Genomic DNA, 18,037 nt, shown 5'->3' with positions numbered 1-18,037 from the left:
CGATCGACTTCGCCTTTATTCATTTGTTGTTATTTTTTAGGGGAAAAAGAACTTTTGTAGCCGTGCCTACAAATTTTATAAGCCAGATTCATCTGTTCCAACATTACGTCCAAGTTTGCAAAATCGACATGTTTTTTTTCTCTCTCTCTCTCACCTCCCTTCTTCCTTTCTCATTCCTTCCCTGCCTCTTCCTCCCTCTTCTTTCTTCTTCTTCTTCATCTTCTGTTTTTTATTCTTCTTTTTCTTCTTCATCTTTTTCTGGTAAATCTCTGGACAGTGGCAGAAGTTGGCAGTTTAGAAAACCCGGGACTCACCGATTTGACCACGTAAATCCAATCTGACTTGTTGCTGTCGCGGACAATAACTTGGCCACGCCTGTACAAAGAAAACACACCATAAAATCACATTGACAGAAAAATACTTCATGCGATTCTGGCAAGTCAGGTAATCGTGTAAATATATACATATTCAATAAGAACAATTGCTGTCTGGTTTTTATGTATCCAGGAGGATGCTTTGTTTTGTGGACTTCTGGCTTTTTCATAATAATGATCGACGTTTGCATTGTATTTCATAATTGGATCAATGCGGCGCGGTCATTTATACGTGTATTGGGTTTTTTTTTTTTTAAAGGGCAATAATGACTTTACTTCTTACGAAACTTTCAGAACTTGCGGGTAGTCTTACACTTACTTGTAGAAGTGAAACAGGCACATCTCTGGATGTCCAAGCAGAATTTCGATCGGCCAGTATTTCATGAAGTTGAGTTGCCTGTTGATGAAAAGTTCGACAAAATATATAAATACATTTATACAATATTGTCTCGGGAGGCTTGGGAATACGTGCCAGGTCGACCAATTAGGAATATTTGAAAATGATTTTCTGTCACATCGGTGCACTGTTACCTGCATATCAGTAGAGCCTACCGAAATACTTACAAAGATATAAAAATTAAATGCACTGTCAACTTCATCGTCGTTATCTTCACAGTCGCCAAACTGTGAAATCATTTTGGACTTCATGACTTTAAATATTTCCATGTGCATTTTCATTTCTCGCTATTATCAAAGCTTGTCTGTAACCAAAGGAGACGGAACAACCTTTAATCTGTGCTGCTAGCTAATAAGAGCTTTGTTTTAGCCTAATTTAAGCCCATTGGGACAGTCACTTTTTACAATGAATATGAAACAATGTGATCAGCTTTTCGTTGTTTAATCTGTATATGGCGTTGTTTTCAATTGTTACGAGACCGACAGTGGCAATCGTACATTCACAATCAAGGGCGGCAACAAGTGAGAATGAATCAGGCGTGAACTTTGTGCTCAGTCAATGGCTTTATCGGTGAGCGGTGAGTTGGCTCAGTCGGTAGCGCGTCTGCCTCACGATCACGCGGCCCGGGTTCGAACCCGAGTCTGGACTGAGCAATGTTGTGTGTAAACATACCGTCCCCTCTAGCAAGAGGCAAAACACTCTGTCCCTCGGATAGGACATAAAATGGAGGTCCCGTGTATGAGAGAGTCACAGCTCATGCACGTAAAAGATCCCACTTCATTCATTCATCGCAAAGAGCAGGGTGTCTAACCCGGTGAAGTGGTCCCACCCCCCACCCCCCCACATCCAACTGGACCCCATGGAAGACCAGCTTAGTGTAGCTGAATATGGGCTATCCAGCCATCTTCACAGATGGAAAATGAACAACAACAACAACATTAAATCATTCTCAACTGTTAAATTGTTCACGCACGAAACCAAACGTGCGGAGAGAGGGTGATTTGGTTTTTAGACGCCGTGCTATATAATATATGGCGCCTTGCCGCGTTTAAACAAGTCCTGTTCTCGTTATCTCTTCCTCCAAAAAGCAGAAAGAGTAAGATTCAACTTCTGGCCTCATCGCCACATATTTTTCAGACTCCATACATCTTACTCCAAGTGGACGAGCTCACCTCAAAAAGCTGATGTGTTCGGGTTCCTGCCCCGGTGCTTGACCTCTCATAAAGATGTCGAAAAAGTCTTCTCGTGTGATGGCCAACAGATCGACCGGGCCTTGGCTGGACACGGTGGCCGTACGCCGCCCGTGGTGAAGGATGGCAATCTCACCGAAGCTGCTTCCTCGTCGCAGCACGGCCGCCGTGCGCACCGTCGTCTCCCCCGTGTCGGCGTTCGTCGTCAGAATTGTAACCACGACTGTGATCAAGGAAAAAAAGGACGAGATTACGATTACAAAAGAACAGTTTGCAGAGACGCTGCACGGGGTAGGGAACATAACAATATTTTGTGTCGGCATAGCATGTGCTGAATCTGTAGTTGATACTGCTTTCAAGGTATCCTTTGTTACTAGCCACGTTGCTGTTAAAAATTGATTGAGAAAAAAAAGAAGAAGCGAAAAGTCGCTTCAGATTAAAAGGCACAAACTGTTAGTCTTAACATGCTTTCATTCAAGTCCTGTTTTAATCAGTGGCAGGCTAATGTAATATATATTTTTGAAGTTTGATGATTTTCAAACACATCTCTGTGTGAAACATCTGAAACAGGTCGGAAAATGCAAACGAGGAGTATCATTATTGCCGGCGCGAGTGTAAATATGGTTACGTAGAATGGAAATTATTGAGTTGCGAGGTCTGTTTGTTTAGCTGTAATTTAGCAGCTTTGTATAATGAACAATGTCAACATAAGTTGTTCTTTTGGTGGGAGTGCTGTTACGTAACATATTCATGCTGATGACATCATTCCTCCGGCACGCGTAAATATTTGTGAAAGCCTCATAAGCAGTCATGGTTTTCGCTCACGTTAAGGTTTTCATAAAAATAATGTGATAATGAAGACTTAAGTGGAAGGAGGCCTACTTAAAACACTCACCTGACCCGGAAATGACGAAGTAGAAATTCTCAGCGTAATGACCCTGCCTAATGATGACCCGTTTTGGAGGAATGCTGGAAGATCAAATGAAAATCAAATTACAAGTATGAGTAAAGAGGCGCAAACAATGATGTAGTATACATATGAAGAGTTTGTTAAATCCATTTTTTTTTTCATTTGAAATATTTTTTATCAAAGCTGCTAGTAAAACAAAGAAAATGATGAGAAGATTTGGGATATTTTTTTTTTATCATATTGTCAAGAATATTTCTTCTTATCTAACAGTTAAGAGCGATATCATTTGAAAGGTTTTCTCTTACCCTATCTGATGATGGTGTTACTTTAAAAAAGTTAAAAAAGCTCTGCACATATCACGACTAGGAACGCTACATTGCTTTCTCTGCTATTATCCTCTTTCGTGCTCATTAAATAAATGTGCTTGCACACTTATCGATATCATTTATTTTGCATAAACGTATCCTCTAACTTTCAATTCTATTAGATTCAGCGCTTACAGATTAATTAAACGACAAGAGAAATTGATACTCACAATTCATACCAGGCGACTTTAACGAGTTTTTCCTGCATGTGAAGAGGGTATTCAGCGAAAGACTTCATCGTTTGAAGACCAATCAGAGCCTATACACGAGGTGGAAGAAATTAGAGGTGAAAAAGAAATTTGATTATCAATAAGTGTGGGATATTCTCCGACCAATAAATGTATGAATGCGCGTTAAATAGAGTCCGTTGTTCATTGAAATTCCCCCATCAAAGTTTTTTTTCCCCTTTTTTATGATTACGGAGACAATGATTGCAACAGAAGGGGCTTAACATCGTAAATGCAACTTAAGTTCGTGGGTCACGATTTCAACTCTTGATGTAGCTCGTCTTCGTTTTCCAATCACAAAATCAGGCAAATATCAACGTCTGCCGAATATGTTTCTTGCATTGTGCGTATTTATTCATCTGTTGTTACTGTTGTTATTGTTTTTTTTTTCTCCTGTTGTGATGTGGTACCATGACTCTATTCGATTCTTATACTATTTGTACAGCTATGACCACAGTTTCAACTCTTGTAAACTCCATTGACGTTTCATGACAAAGTCAGGCGAAATGTCATCCTTTGTCGAATGACAATATGTTTTGTGCATCATATATACTTATTTATCTGTCGTTGTTTTTCTTCTTTTTTTTTAAGTTAGTGCAGTACATTGTCTTTCAATCTCTTAAGCCTCCATGACTTATTCGTGTGTCAGTTTCTAGTTCTCTGAGCCAATTCCCGAGGGACTTGCGTACAAAAATAGACGGATTAGTCCCAACAGCGTGAAAATGAACTCGAACGCACTCGGGCGACAAAACTTGATTGACAGTGTCACCTGGACAAGTGCATCAGGGGAATATTCTGAGTACGCATACCGTTCCGAGTTGTTCCTTCGATCTTGAGTGGCTGGGCGTGCTCAAGATGTTTTTGACTTCTGGCGTCAGTCCCACCTGTAGCGTTGAAATAGAAAAGAAGACTGAGATGAAAATGTGTGCAAGTGTTATACCTGGGTCATTCTACATGATTTGTAGCGTCGATTTTCTTGTCAGATGTTAACATAGTTGTTATGACACAGTTCTCTCAGTCCGCTATTATTTTACGATCTTCTGAAAGACATCTTGACTATTCAGATATTCACCTATTTCACGCCGTTTTCATGCTAACAGATAGACAATATTGGTTTTATTTTTGTTCAGGAAAAGTAGTAGCACCTTGTATATAGTTTGACTACTCTAACGGCATCATCTCCTATAATTGAACCCATGACGGGACAGAACAAAAAACAAAAACAGAATCTCAGTAATAATTCTCTTTTTCTGAGCTTAAGTGACGACAAACTAAATCTAAGTTTAGCGACATCTCTAAGAAGTTGGATCATTGGTTATCATGATACCATGCATAGGGTCTATCGGTAGACAAATCTATAGCCGCTCACCTCTTTCTTGACTTTGAAGTAGTTTCGGTCAAACGATAAACCAGAGAGCTTCATATTGTCAGACTGATATTCTTCCGCGAGACTTGTGAATGTCATTGGTTCAACTTTCTCTGCTTCTTGCTTGGTTCTGAAACGAAGTAGAAAAAAGATAATGTAAACAACTCAAATCCAGTAAAATTGCAACGAAGAAATTTGGTATCAGCGTGTTTATATCTCGTATCTAAATCTTTTCTTATCGCGCGTTTTCCCTATAGTTTTGAAACAATAGCATAGTAAAGAGTTTGCGTCAAGCCTTAAAGACTCTCCTGAAATATAATTTACGAAATTTTGAGGTATCTTTTCGCAAGTACCTTGATATAAGATCCCCCTGCACTACAATTCACAAGATGCAAGAGTTCAGTAAAAAGATATATTGTGATCTAAATATAGTTTAAGGCGAAGAAAGCTTTTTTTTTATCAGTTTCCTGATTGAAAACTGAAAAGAGCGCTCCGGACGGATCAGGTCGAAATCAAAGACATCGATTTGTTCATTGATATGAATAAGTGAATATGCTTCTCTAAATTCTTCCAAAAGACATGGTGAATAAGGTAACAACAACACAGCAAATAACGCAGTGAATATCGGTACAGCCATGCTATACATATAGGCATAAGTATAATATGAACTCCTTTTCCCACCTAACAACGTTGTGGGTTTGTTTCAGATATCTCGTAAGAATGATCCAATCAATTACATATAACATGTCAAAGATATGATATGAGCGGATACGTAAAGATAACGTGTTGCGGGGAGAAAAGCAAGGGTATTAATCATTGGGTGCATGGTTAGATGATATTCAAGGAGCAGCAAGAGAGGGAAAGCGCCGGAGTGGATATATAGCCCGCCAAATATACCGACATGGAGTCTGCAGTTGACATGACGTAATATTGTGTTGTGCATGAGTACCAAATATTCATTTACCGGAATTGCACCTTCATACTCTCCTTTTGTAAGGGCGTTAAAACAGAATGCATTAGAGAGAAACATACAGCATGCTTTGAAACAACAATTGTTTCTTAGTGGTGAGAATAATTATGCAACATTGCCAATTGCCAATATATAGCTTTTCGTAGGAAGAGATATACTAGTATAATAGCTCTCATTTCTATCGCGTTATGGTGCAGCTCAAGTACTGGAATCACAGCGGTCCTATACTCACAATGAGAGTTAGTGGACAGACATGCGATTACATGAATATTACGATATAATGAATTGATGACGTGGCACGTACTCAATTTAGTAGAGCCATTGTTTTTGAGAGGTGCTGAAAACGCCTTTTATGACATTATTATTTTGACCCTTGGGTGTTTTGAGTGCCGATTGACACAGAAGACCTTATATCATTGTACACACTGTCCAATTCAAGGCACAGTAATTCAAATCAAGTAATGCACAGTAATTCAAATCAAGTTCATGATGTCATGTTTCCTGGATGAAAGCAAGTCTCTTTTATAGACTAAAATTTAGGGCACGCTTCGCACAAACCAAATCTTCACCCTTCAGATAAAACCTTGTTGAAAATAGAATTATGACTTGAAAAAGAATGCTGATTGGAAAGGGAAGCGCATACTTCAGATAAAACACTAACATCATAAGGATATCTTTAACAACAACAAAATCCAAGCGAGCATACTAAAACAAGGACAAAAACAAAATAAGAAAAGCTGTGAAAACCAAATGAAAAAAATGAATTTTCATTACGATTTTTTAAAACCATGTAGGGAAATATGGGAACACTATATAGATCATATCAGACAAACCAGATGACTTTGAATATTCGTTCTATTGAAAGGATCTCTTTACATGATAAGGAACTTCAGACGGGCAAAATTAATTGCTTCAAATGCACGTAAGGTCACATCACATCTCTCATCTTGAAGATGAGACCAACTGGTATCTAAGGAGTCATTAAAGCCACTTGACTTAGAAGCCAAATTAACACGTTAAAAGTTAGGAATTCCCAAGACCTGTCAAGGGGTATACCTTCTAGCTACACTTATTACAACAAGTTGCGGTAACCAACCTTAATTAGCACCACCTCTCTAATAGGGTGTCCAAACACCCAATCCAATATGGAAGGCCTAATGAATGTAAACACTCGTTGGCCCTCCATAAAGTGAAGTAGGAGGGAGTGATATATCTGCTGGCTATATTGTGACTGCTGGCTGCTCGTTTGCACGTTCATCCAGCACCGCTCTATGGCGCAACGACACAATCATGATACCACTGTCTCATTTTCGCTGAAATTACACATTATGATTTGAAACGGTAACCTAACGGTAAATCTATTATCGGGAAGTTTATTTCAGAAAACCGCGTCAGAAGGAGAGTAAATGTCGTGATGATCATGACAGTTCCTTGGTAAAATGATATAGAAACGCTGAAAAAAAATTGATCATATTATAAGACCCCCCCCAAAAAAAAGAATATATATAGGTACATGGTATATCACTCTCTTTTGTGTCTATTTTATACGAAAGGTGACAAAGAATTAAAGTGGTGACATCATTTTACACTAAATGCACATTCATGTTACACCTTATCGCAAATACGCTCGACTCCTATCAAAAGTGCTGATATTAATATATTATTAAAAGACAATTATGAAGAGGCATCTCTTTTCTCATTTACGTTTAGAAATTTTCTATCTTTATTCTCGCTAGTTGTTAGCGCCATCTTGCCGTGTTCGGACTATTCGTTGCCATTTTCGCAGGGTTTATCTACCCAATACTTCGTAGCAACAGCACGTTCAATACCAGTGTTATGCCACTGACATGCAAAATTAAACATCATCGATCAAATGTCGCGAAAGTAAACTGCATTTTGGTCGAGACCATTGTACTCCTTGATAACGCTGTGGGAACGTTTTATGATAAGTTATTTAAACTTTGATGTGGTTTTCCAGGTTGGGAAAGGCCTATCATCAGCACTGAGCTCCAAATTTATGATTTTTTTTTTTTTTTAGCCAAGCAAACACACAGAAGAAAAATACCTCAGACGTCCAGCGTGATACTACTACATCCACACATCAGTACAAAAGCTATACCAGCGTATAGCAGCGTGTCGACAAAGCATAAATGTAAAAACCAAAACTTTAGATTCTACACAGCATATTACGACATGGACATTGCAAATCATCGCGTTCCTCAGCTTCGAGGTTTAAAAGAAACATAAAGGGATGGTGGGAATAGAGAGTAGGCCTACGGCAAGTTTAAATACTCCGGCGACAAGTACCGCATTGAACTATTTTTCTATTTTACCGACTATCAAAATATCGGTTTCTCTTTTGTCGGAATGCCGTATCGACATCAGGGTCATGAAAGAGAGTGTAATTGATGGTCCAAACCTGTCAAACTACAATACTTAGCACCCAAACCCCACGGGACTCATCAGACACTCCGTCAACAATGAACTTGGCAACACATGGCAACACCAACAATAGTCAGCGTCGACATGTTTGAGGAAAATGTTTAACGAGCGGGTGTGATTTGAACGAAATAATACAATGTCCTTTGTCCAGTAGGAGAACAACTGAAACTAACAACACGAATAGTATCTAGTGAGTAGAAACGAACCTTTTGTGGACGCGACCTTGAACATACAGTTACGAAGATTGTAGAGATTATGTATATTAACATACATACACACACACCAAGGGATGAGCGTAGAAATATGCTGTTTCTCTTTTGAGCTTTGATAAACTTTGAATAAACTGCAGATATTGATTCAACTGCAGACATGGGTTTGGAATAAATGCAGACTGCACATTGTGTGAGCTGATGAGTTACTTAAAGAAGACACTTCAGTTGTAATCTAATCATGAATTTCGATTGCATCGCGAGCTTGAGCTGCAAACACTGCCAGCGTTTACGACAGCAACCGCCGGGTAGCTCCTCCGTTACTAAGGTTACGGAATGCTCGCCAGCAATGTAGACGGTGTTCAGGCTGGCGTTGTTCCGACATCAAGCACATTTTGGGACAAATCAAACATCGTTAAGCTAGTGTTGTTGCTGCTTCTTTTTTTTTCTCGTGCAGATGTCTCAGTGTCACTGTGAGAGGAGGGATTAGATTATTTGCGTAATGTGACTGCAAATAGGAAATAGAGATTAGAATCCCCCTAGCGCTTCTCTAGGCCCAACTGATATACAGAGAGCAGTAAACCAAGTGTTTTGAAAAAAATCCCGCCGTCTGCATACACGCACCCACTCGCCAACACTTAAACACCATCAGAAAGTACATTCGATCCGGATGGATGGTAAAGGATACTAGGGTATTGTCCGCAAGAAAGATCTTAATGGAATGATTTCGTGCATTACAGACTGGGGGGGGGGGGGGGACGAAGACTGAATAATTGAACTGAACAGTGACTCACATGGATATACAAACACACAAGGAAAGCTCGTGGGAATTTCAAATTTAAAACAACGACTAAGACTGCACTATGTCAACTTACCTTCACCTTACTCCTAACTTGAATTATAAAGTTCTTCTCGATATCAAAGTTGACTTTGTGACTTTGATAATAGAGAAATACCAAAGAGACAGACCAGGTGTCCTTCCAACCCTGTCCCTATCTTTTCATCTCCCTCGCCCCCCCCCCCACACACATAATATATATGAACTTAATTTCATTTAATGCTTAATTGTTATATCAAAGTGACCAATATGGCAATGTCTTTTACTATTATCATGTACTAGCGCAATTGCTACTTCCAAAACAAATACTAAGCAATAAAAGTTAATGCTGCTTTCTTTCTTTCTTTCGTTTCTTTGTGTCCGTCTTTTCTATGTCCTTGTTTGTCACCATCCCCCCCCCCCCCAGAAAAAAAAAAAAACACCGAACAACTCTGAGCACTGTTATTACATAAACTGTAATACTACAAATAGAACTGACAACAAAATTAACACCTCTAAAAGCCAAACGAGACTCCCCGAATGTATTACATCTCACATGCGTATTCAGTCGATTGTAATGCAGATAACTTCGCGGAGTGAAAAAAGATCCCGCGGGTCATGATTCGTTGTTTTTTTTTTATTTCAACTGCCTCTTCAAGATGACGTCATGATACGATATGATTCGATCCGGAAGTATTGTTCTTTTCCGTACGAAACACTTGTCGATTGACTGCCGTTATTTTACCGTTTCTCTTTGACAGAGGACGAGATCGATAGTATCGATCGATAACGAGTTTCTTATTCTTTCGGAGGAAAGACTGCAGCGGAGAAAAAAAGTACTGGTATGTATCATGAATGTGGGGGAAAAGGGGAAATAGAGAGAAAATGAAACTAGGTTACGCACTCTTGACTTTCGAGCTTGGACTGACAGAGATCTACGATAGTGTTACAAGTTTGCAACATAACATGATTTACACGGGCGTCACTTCCCGTCGGTTTATCGAAGATTTATCACCTGATGTGGAAGCGGTGAAATTTGATATAAAGTGAATGTTGGTAACGTATATGCAGGTATCCTATATGGTATCCTTCGTGTTTATAGCGGAAAATCTTTCATGGTCAATGTCACACAGGTGCGGGGTAAATTCATCAATGTCTTGGGTTACAATGCCCGCTGAAAGGTGATCAGGCAAACGTCCTGAATAGAACATGGAAAAAAAAATCCGTAAGCATGAAGGTGATAACAAAACAGACAAGAGAACAAATAAAAAACACTCGTAAATCATCACATTCACGCATTCAGGTAAAGTGGATTACATCTAGGCTAAAGTTGGCTCCTAAAATGTAACATTTGAATACAGCGTTTGACTATATGGTTATCAAAAACAAAGTATTTTTCATCACTAGAACAATATTCAAAGCTCTAAGGTATGGTCCAATCAGCAAGGAAATGCAATATCGCAAATGTTGATTGCAGTTTACTATACAAGTATATTCTGTACTTTTTATCACGACTCTATACCCCATCACTGAAGTTCGCTCTGAATAACAGCTCCGCGGGAGACATGGGGATGAGGGAAGAGAAGGGGACGTGATGTTGTCATGGTTACTCGAGTTAACCCTACACAAGTGGGGAGACACGTCACATGTATACACGATCCTATACTATGGTGTTCGGGGGCTCGGCAGTTGTAGGTCGAGAGCTGATATAAACTAGGACAATGGGACCCCGAAGTTTTTTTTTTTTGTTTTTTTTTGGGGGGGGGGGGGGGGAGGAATCCACTAACGAGCAGAGAAGGAAGGGTCGAAGTATATCGATGGAACTTGGACTTAACTTGGACTTAAGAAATTTAAAATCATCTGACGGAAGAAAGGAAATTTATTAAAACGGCGAAGCCGCACGAGGAGGACAAATTGTCCGAGAGGAAGAAAAAGAATAAAGAAAGAAAGACAGACAAAAGGAAGGAAGGAAAACAAGAAGGAGCAAAAGAACATGAAAGTAGAAGACAGAAAGAGACAAAATGGGAAAATGCAGAATGAAATGAAGAGAGAAGATGATTTTGATGGAAACGAAAAGGGTAAAAAGGACTCTTAAAGTGAGAACTACGAGCCATGAAAGAAGTTGAATGTAAGTGTTACAGCATCATTTAGTCTGTCAGGAATAAGATATCCGACGCAACATTCTTCGAGATTTTGATAATCTGGACTCAGTGAACAAGCAGAGAAGGCTTGAGGGACTTCGGGTGGAAAGACAATACCCTCAACGACACGCTCACCATCTCCTTCGGGAGATCGAACAGTGCTACGTGCTCGACGAGACAGCCTACCGGTCGGGTTTCACCTGGTCCACCTCGGCGGAGGTGGGAAGGTGAAACAGGGGTTATTTCATCGGAACACATGGACCCCGTTTGACAAAGATATGTGCTTTTTTATGATCTGTCATGTAGTTCGGTAATATTCTGAGTACTTTTCCCATTTTATCATGAGTACTGAAGGGAGGCCGGGTTATACTTCATCTGCTGATTCGTGCTTAAAGTACTTCACACTACCTTTACTACACATAGACATACATACCGACATCATTTAAACAAAAATACATCTTTTATCACTTAAAAATGAAAAACAAAAAGAATATAAAGGAGCGCATGAAATTCTATCTTATGCATATATATATATATATATATATATATATATATATACATATATATATATATATATATGATGGATGCATGCTGGTCTATGTGAATTACGTATTCAATATGCTGTTTGGAGCCTTTGAACTAAATTGTTATGACATTTTTTTCGAAAGCCTATCTAAAGTAATGAACTATGAAATTTACATTGCTCCAGTTGGTGAGAAATCATTACAACTTGGAAATATATCAATATAGCAAACTAGTAACTGTAGGCCTGTTACTGGAATCTTATCACTGTAAAGTCACAAGCGCATAAATCATGCTCTCTTAACATTTCTGATAGCAAGTTTTACTCCCATTGAAAAAAAAATCCACAATCGAAAACCTTTTTAGGAGATTGTCTGAACTATGGACACGGAAACTACGGCATTTTTTTTCTTTTTAAAGTGTAAGGACAATTTTTAGATTTAAACATCTCGACACCATAGGATGTTATATTTTGAGAAAGTTCTAATCAATAGTTATAGGCCTCTACACCATTCTTCGAGTAGAGTTAGGTTAGTATTTTACATCCTAGAGCATTTGAATCATCATAATACTTTTGATTTATGTTACTAGATCCTCTGATCCAGGTATGGCAAATATATATCATTTTGATATTACTTTCAAGATATATTCCCTTGTCGGTATAATGAACAACACAGACTTCAAAAGATTCTTAGGGGAGTCCATAATCAAACATCTCAAATTTTATGCCTCATGTTCAAAGTTGTAGTGCATGGGTGACTGCATGCGACATTTGGGAACATTCAATAATCGAAGTCAAAGGTCAGAGTCTGTGGGAGGGATTTCAGCCAGGTGCAGCGATGACCCCGGTTGGGCTCTTGGAATGACTGCGGTCTGTTAACCCAACCCAGCTACGAATATTCTCGCTACATAGCATGTGCAAACTCTGCGCACTCCCATTACATCTCTCCAGTATTCTCTTTTCAATCGTAAAATTTTGCAATCATTTACATAAATTTGCAAAGCTCTGGACAGTAAAATGCAACCATACTAGAGCGTAGTATGCGCTGCACTGAGGATATTTTAGTACAAGGACTATGATGTAGTGACAAGTAAATTCGAAGCCACGCGATGCTGGGCACCTAGTAAATGCATTAAATCTGTGGTGCGCATAGGCTGATGTTTAATGGGGGAGTGTTCCTATGTTCATCGTCCATGTCCTTCAAGGCGGGAACTGAACATTACTTATTCATGAATGTTCTCAGGACGTGCGAGACAGCTAAACTCGCACCTTCCGACATCGATCTTTGTCGTTCTTTTTCGTCAATAATGATGCATTGCAATGCAGTCTAACCGAGGCTTTCTGCGAGGACAGAAGGCGGGGAGATCTATGGATTTTATTGTCCTGATTTCAGCGGTTTTCTTCACATGGAAACACATACCTACCGACAATGAATGGGAGACAACAACAGCAACGACAAAATTTGAATCACTTCAACTCGAACGGCACGCGGGTATTCTTCGGCCGTTTATACCATCAAAACAGTTGCCAGATGATTAAATGCTTGCCGTCAAGGATTGATATCATTGTTAGTTAAAGATGCATGCAAGAACCAAACCCAACATGCCAGTCTTTCGAGGCAATGTTCAAATAAACATTATGATAGTTTTGAATGGCAAACAAAAATGCTACTGTTGTATGTAGGGAGCAAGCATGAATCAAAAGACTTCCGAAGCATAAGGCCATCAACAGAGAATTCGCAATGGATGCCACTTTTTTTTTTCGGCATCCCAACAAATTCTGTGACCTCAAACCCTTGTTGATTGACGGTATACGAACCTTACTTATAGTTCTGCACATTAATGTACCTCCATCACCTCTAGTTATCCTTCATATTCCCCCAAAATTAGCACCATCACCAAGTTATATCCATGCATTGACACCATAATATCACAATCATCATGATTTCAATTCGACACAAAAAACAAAAACGTCACAGATATGCTGAATATGATAAAGGTTAATTGCTTGAGCAGAGCCATTAAGCCACCATTCATCCAGCTCACTGAAATCATAACGCAGTTCTCTTTAACATGCGGGAAAAATGTTAGAAGAAAAAGCCTTTTTAATCCGACATCTGCCATCAAAGGACTCCTACCTTAAGTCAAGTTGTTCCGAAAGATTCCTCTTTTTGATGGGCCTAAGACATCGATAACAATTGCAAGCTTTAGAAGAAAAATCATGATGGTGGATGTCACCAGGACATCGTAGAGGTGAAGGCTACACGGTCACTATCCATTTTTTCTTCCTGACATGAGCTAACAGTTAACTCCAGAGAAGGACCAACATAGGAGGCCCTATATGCCTGGTACCAGGAGAGTTAGTGTAACTTGTATCATAAGGTAACATGGAAAGATGGCTAATTAGTTTATATTGGTTATTCTTATACAACGGAAGCGTATCCTTGCTATTTGCAAGTTCTTTCGACAATGGTCTGAATGGATGTATACGAATAAAACACAATTGAAACACAATTGTGAGTTTTCCAAATGAACATCCTAGTCTGTAATGAACGACAGGAGTGACAAAACTTAGAACACGTATTATGTAATTGAATGTTGCTGCATTTCTCCTATCAAGATTAAGAATGAAATGTTTCGAGAAATGGAAGCATGACATAAGACTCACTTGAAGATGATCTTGTAGACTCTGTTCAGAATGATGACCATCTTGGCTGCGTGGATAAACCGCTTGCGTGCCTGTAATAGCAACGAAGAGAGAAAAAAAAAAACAAAGGTTGAGTTCAAAATCATTATCGTAAGTACATACAAAGCATATTCGACTCTCCTGGAATGTAAGAACATCACAATAGAATAGGTAATTAGAAACACTTGTGATATCCTCATTAGTGCGTAATAAGCGAGGAGATCCGTCTGGGTCTGAGCTAGATTATCTGATTTATGCAGTTTATCTATTTTGATATTGATTTATCAATTGGTCGTCACAGAATTTTGATTGTTGATGATCATCGATTGTTTTTAAAAAATAAATCTGCCTTCAGTTTTTAGCGTGTATAGGCCTAATTCAGGAATCGCTTGGTCTTCGATTATGGTTTTCAACGCTCCTGAAGTTGTGAAATGGTAATCAGCAGGGAGCTGTTCCTGTGCCACTATCAGGATAGCTAAAACTTTGAAAAGCGTGTCAAGGAAGATTCTCGCCTCTTGTAATCCTTCGTTCATGCACACAATGGATTTCCCTGGAATTACTCTGCATGTTTGTTTGTTTTTTGTGAGTGAATTGATTACACACAATTACATCCGAATCGTCATGGGATGTCTTCCAACTAGTCCTTTATTGGCTACGATGCCATATTGATTTGATTTGATTCTCTTCTGTCGTTAATCTCCCATCCAGCAAGTTTCGCTTCAAGGGGTTTAAACGCTCTGTTCTGACAGGGCAGCTCCTGTTTGATAAGTCTATTAAACAGGCAAACCAACAGGATGCAGGAATCTGGAATCAGATATATCAGAACCCCCCTCCCCCCGTATCGATCGCTGGAGATATCAGTCTGGACGAATATCGATACCGATAGCACGGCTCATTTCAGTCGTGAATCTAGAAACAAAAACTTTCTTTATCTGGTCGTTGTCTTTAGGCTCTCAAGGATTCCCAACACTTAATTCAAGACAGATGGTGCGAAGGAGGTCTCCACGAAATCAATGATTACCTTCAGAAAGCCACTGGCTAGAGGGTATCTTTGTTCGAGACAGTATCGAGCGGAAAAGTCAGAAGAAAACACTCGCAATGGTAATCTTGCGTCTCTTATACGTAAACGCACTTATTGATCTTGAACAGAAGACAGTAGGCAAGTTTTAATGTCACTAACTGATGTTAACATGCTTCGATAATCATCAGAGCTGTATCAAATAATTTCCATTGAACGCTTTAACTCACGACGGCACATTTTATAAATAGCTATCGGATCAGTCTCTTATACAACTTGCTAGGAATTGAGAGACTTCCATAGTAGCGAATTGTAGTAGTGGAAAGAAGGTGTCACTTTCGACGTGGAAGAAAGGTTAGGAATATAGGCCTACGTACGTGACATAAGGATTGTGGAAACTGCAGCACGTGTTAAACGGTATCATTATCCATGTCGCTGACGTCATAATTTGTTAAACATCCCACCATTCATAAGACAGAATGAGGAGAATGAGAATAAAGACAGAGGAAAATATTGAAAAAACAAATCTGTTATGATAGCTATAAGTCATCGACTACTCGAGTTGCTCTATGTGTTCAAAATTGTGCATTTCGTGGAATTGCGCTCATTTGATCAATTAGCAATGTTAATAATGCTGAGTTCCTGTTAAAAGTGAGGTATCAATTTCATCAAAATACCATAAAATTTATTGCACTGAAAAGTTGTGTTGGCTGTAGAAGGACTAAGAAGGTTTGCGTTGAGAAGTGGGGCAAAGATGTGCCACTCTCTTTATAATAAGCTTTACACACTTAATCATCATCTATGAACCACCACTTTCTGATTGTTCCTGTGTGAATATCCCCGGGTCTCTCTAACTTCAGCCTGATATGTCAACCAGAAATTTGATCATCATAATCTAATACTAGTATGGTAACCAATATCAAGAATCTCGCTCTTCTTTTAATTGTTAGAGTGGCTCCTAACCTCACCATCATGGTAAACAGAAGATTGGGTTGCACGACATTTCTAACATTTCTATCGCTATCAAGGAAGAAGAATGACTTGAAATCAACATTCAGTTTTTATAAGTACGTGTCACAATACTGTAATTGTCTCCGGCTGTTCACTCTGCATGGATCTTGTTAGTTTAGCACCTTACCCGCTCTACTGTGTAACGCTTCGCGGAAATGTACATGGTAATTCATCGATTAAGCAAGAATTTAGTATTGCCATGAGCAGTGCGTGTAAATATTTGATATGCAGTTAATGTGTAAGTGTAAGTGATAATAGGGTCTTCGTTTTGCTTGTTTGTTTGTTTGTTTGTCTGCTTGTTTTCGTTTTAGGAAACAGAAATAATATCAGTATTCTATTTTCGTTGAGGCAGTCACTGGCTGCTGGTATTGACGTAGGGAAGATGACGTCCATGGAAATATGACGCTAGAGCAGCTAAGTACTGCGTGTTATAGTGTAAAATCTGACCAAACACAGAGACGAAAATACCATCGCGAATTCTGGAGATGTTTCTGAGATTAGAGGAACTTACATTGAACGGCGACGCGGACCTACGACACCACTGATGATGGATTTCGCCTGAATCTGGCGTGGTCGGCTCGCTGCTTTGAACACCGAGAAGACCGCGGAGATCTCTAGCACGAGCTCGACGTCGATTGCGTGTTATATGTCGACCATGATGTTGGCTGTTCTGGTGATGAAGCTGATGCAGGGGCTTCGAACCACTGCCCGATGTACTGGGAGGCATTGTGCCGGGGCGTTTACCGAAGGAGTCGGATGGCGATACACCTGAACTCATCATGCTGTTCAGAACTTCTTGATGCTTGACGTCTATTCAACTCTTATGACGATGAGGTTTGGTTAGCGATGTACCTATCCAAGTCAAACGCTATCTTCCAAACTCATTCCAATGTCATCACCTGAAATTCGTGTTCCCAGATATCAAATGACGAAAGAGGGGGAAAGCCTCAATCGTCTAGTGCCATGTGAAAGACAAATTAAAGCAACAGTCACGGTTTCAGTGTCCAGGTATCATTGTCCAGTGAAGCTATTACACGGTACGATGTCAAGACGCCGAGCTCCATTCTCCTGGAGTCCGACAGCTGCTAGGTTAATGTAGTCAAATGTCAAAGTCGCAGAAATTAACTTCGTAATATCCCCACTGACTTCCCATTCGCATTTGGGGGAGGGAGGCAGAAGCTCCCCCGGAGCCGATTATCTTAGCAACACCTAATCACAGATCCTTCTACTATCATCTTGTCACTGTATGTGAAACAGTATCCTTCCAGATAGCTGGTGTCACAGTACAATGGCCACAGGTGTCGGAGTGAACTCACGTCCTCGAACAACCGATTAGATAAAAACGTCTGTGGAAGAAGATTACTGCAAAACATCCGTCATATCATTAGGTTT

At 39.6% G+C, this 18,037-nt stretch overlaps 1 protein-coding gene across 1 annotated transcript in view; it reads right to left on the bottom strand.

The window, feature by feature from the left end:
- Positions 1-18,037, bottom strand: part of LOC139728071 (uncharacterized) — a 28,656-nt gene that overhangs the window by 3,886 nt on the left and 6,733 nt on the right. The window contains exons 2-9 of the mRNA XM_071639034.1: positions 14,599-14,669; positions 4,833-4,959; positions 4,273-4,347; positions 3,407-3,495; positions 2,857-2,930; positions 1,944-2,184; positions 694-771; positions 315-375 (exon numbers count right to left, since the gene is read on the bottom strand). Coding sequence (XP_071495135.1) covers positions 315-375; positions 694-771; positions 1,944-2,184; positions 2,857-2,930; positions 3,407-3,495; positions 4,273-4,347; positions 4,833-4,959; positions 14,599-14,669 — 816 coding nt within the window. The remainder of the gene's footprint in view (positions 1-314; positions 376-693; positions 772-1,943; positions 2,185-2,856; positions 2,931-3,406; positions 3,496-4,272; positions 4,348-4,832; positions 4,960-14,598; positions 14,670-18,037) is intronic.

The sequence above is a fragment of the Diadema antillarum genome, unplaced genomic scaffold, assembly GCF_040938485.1.
Source record: "Diadema antillarum isolate AM-2024a unplaced genomic scaffold, OU_Dant_1.0 seq00000163_RagTag, whole genome shotgun sequence".
Classification (NCBI taxonomy): domain Eukaryota; kingdom Metazoa; phylum Echinodermata; class Echinoidea; order Diadematoida; family Diadematidae; genus Diadema; species Diadema antillarum.
This window is presented reverse-complemented; position numbering and strand designations above follow the sequence as displayed.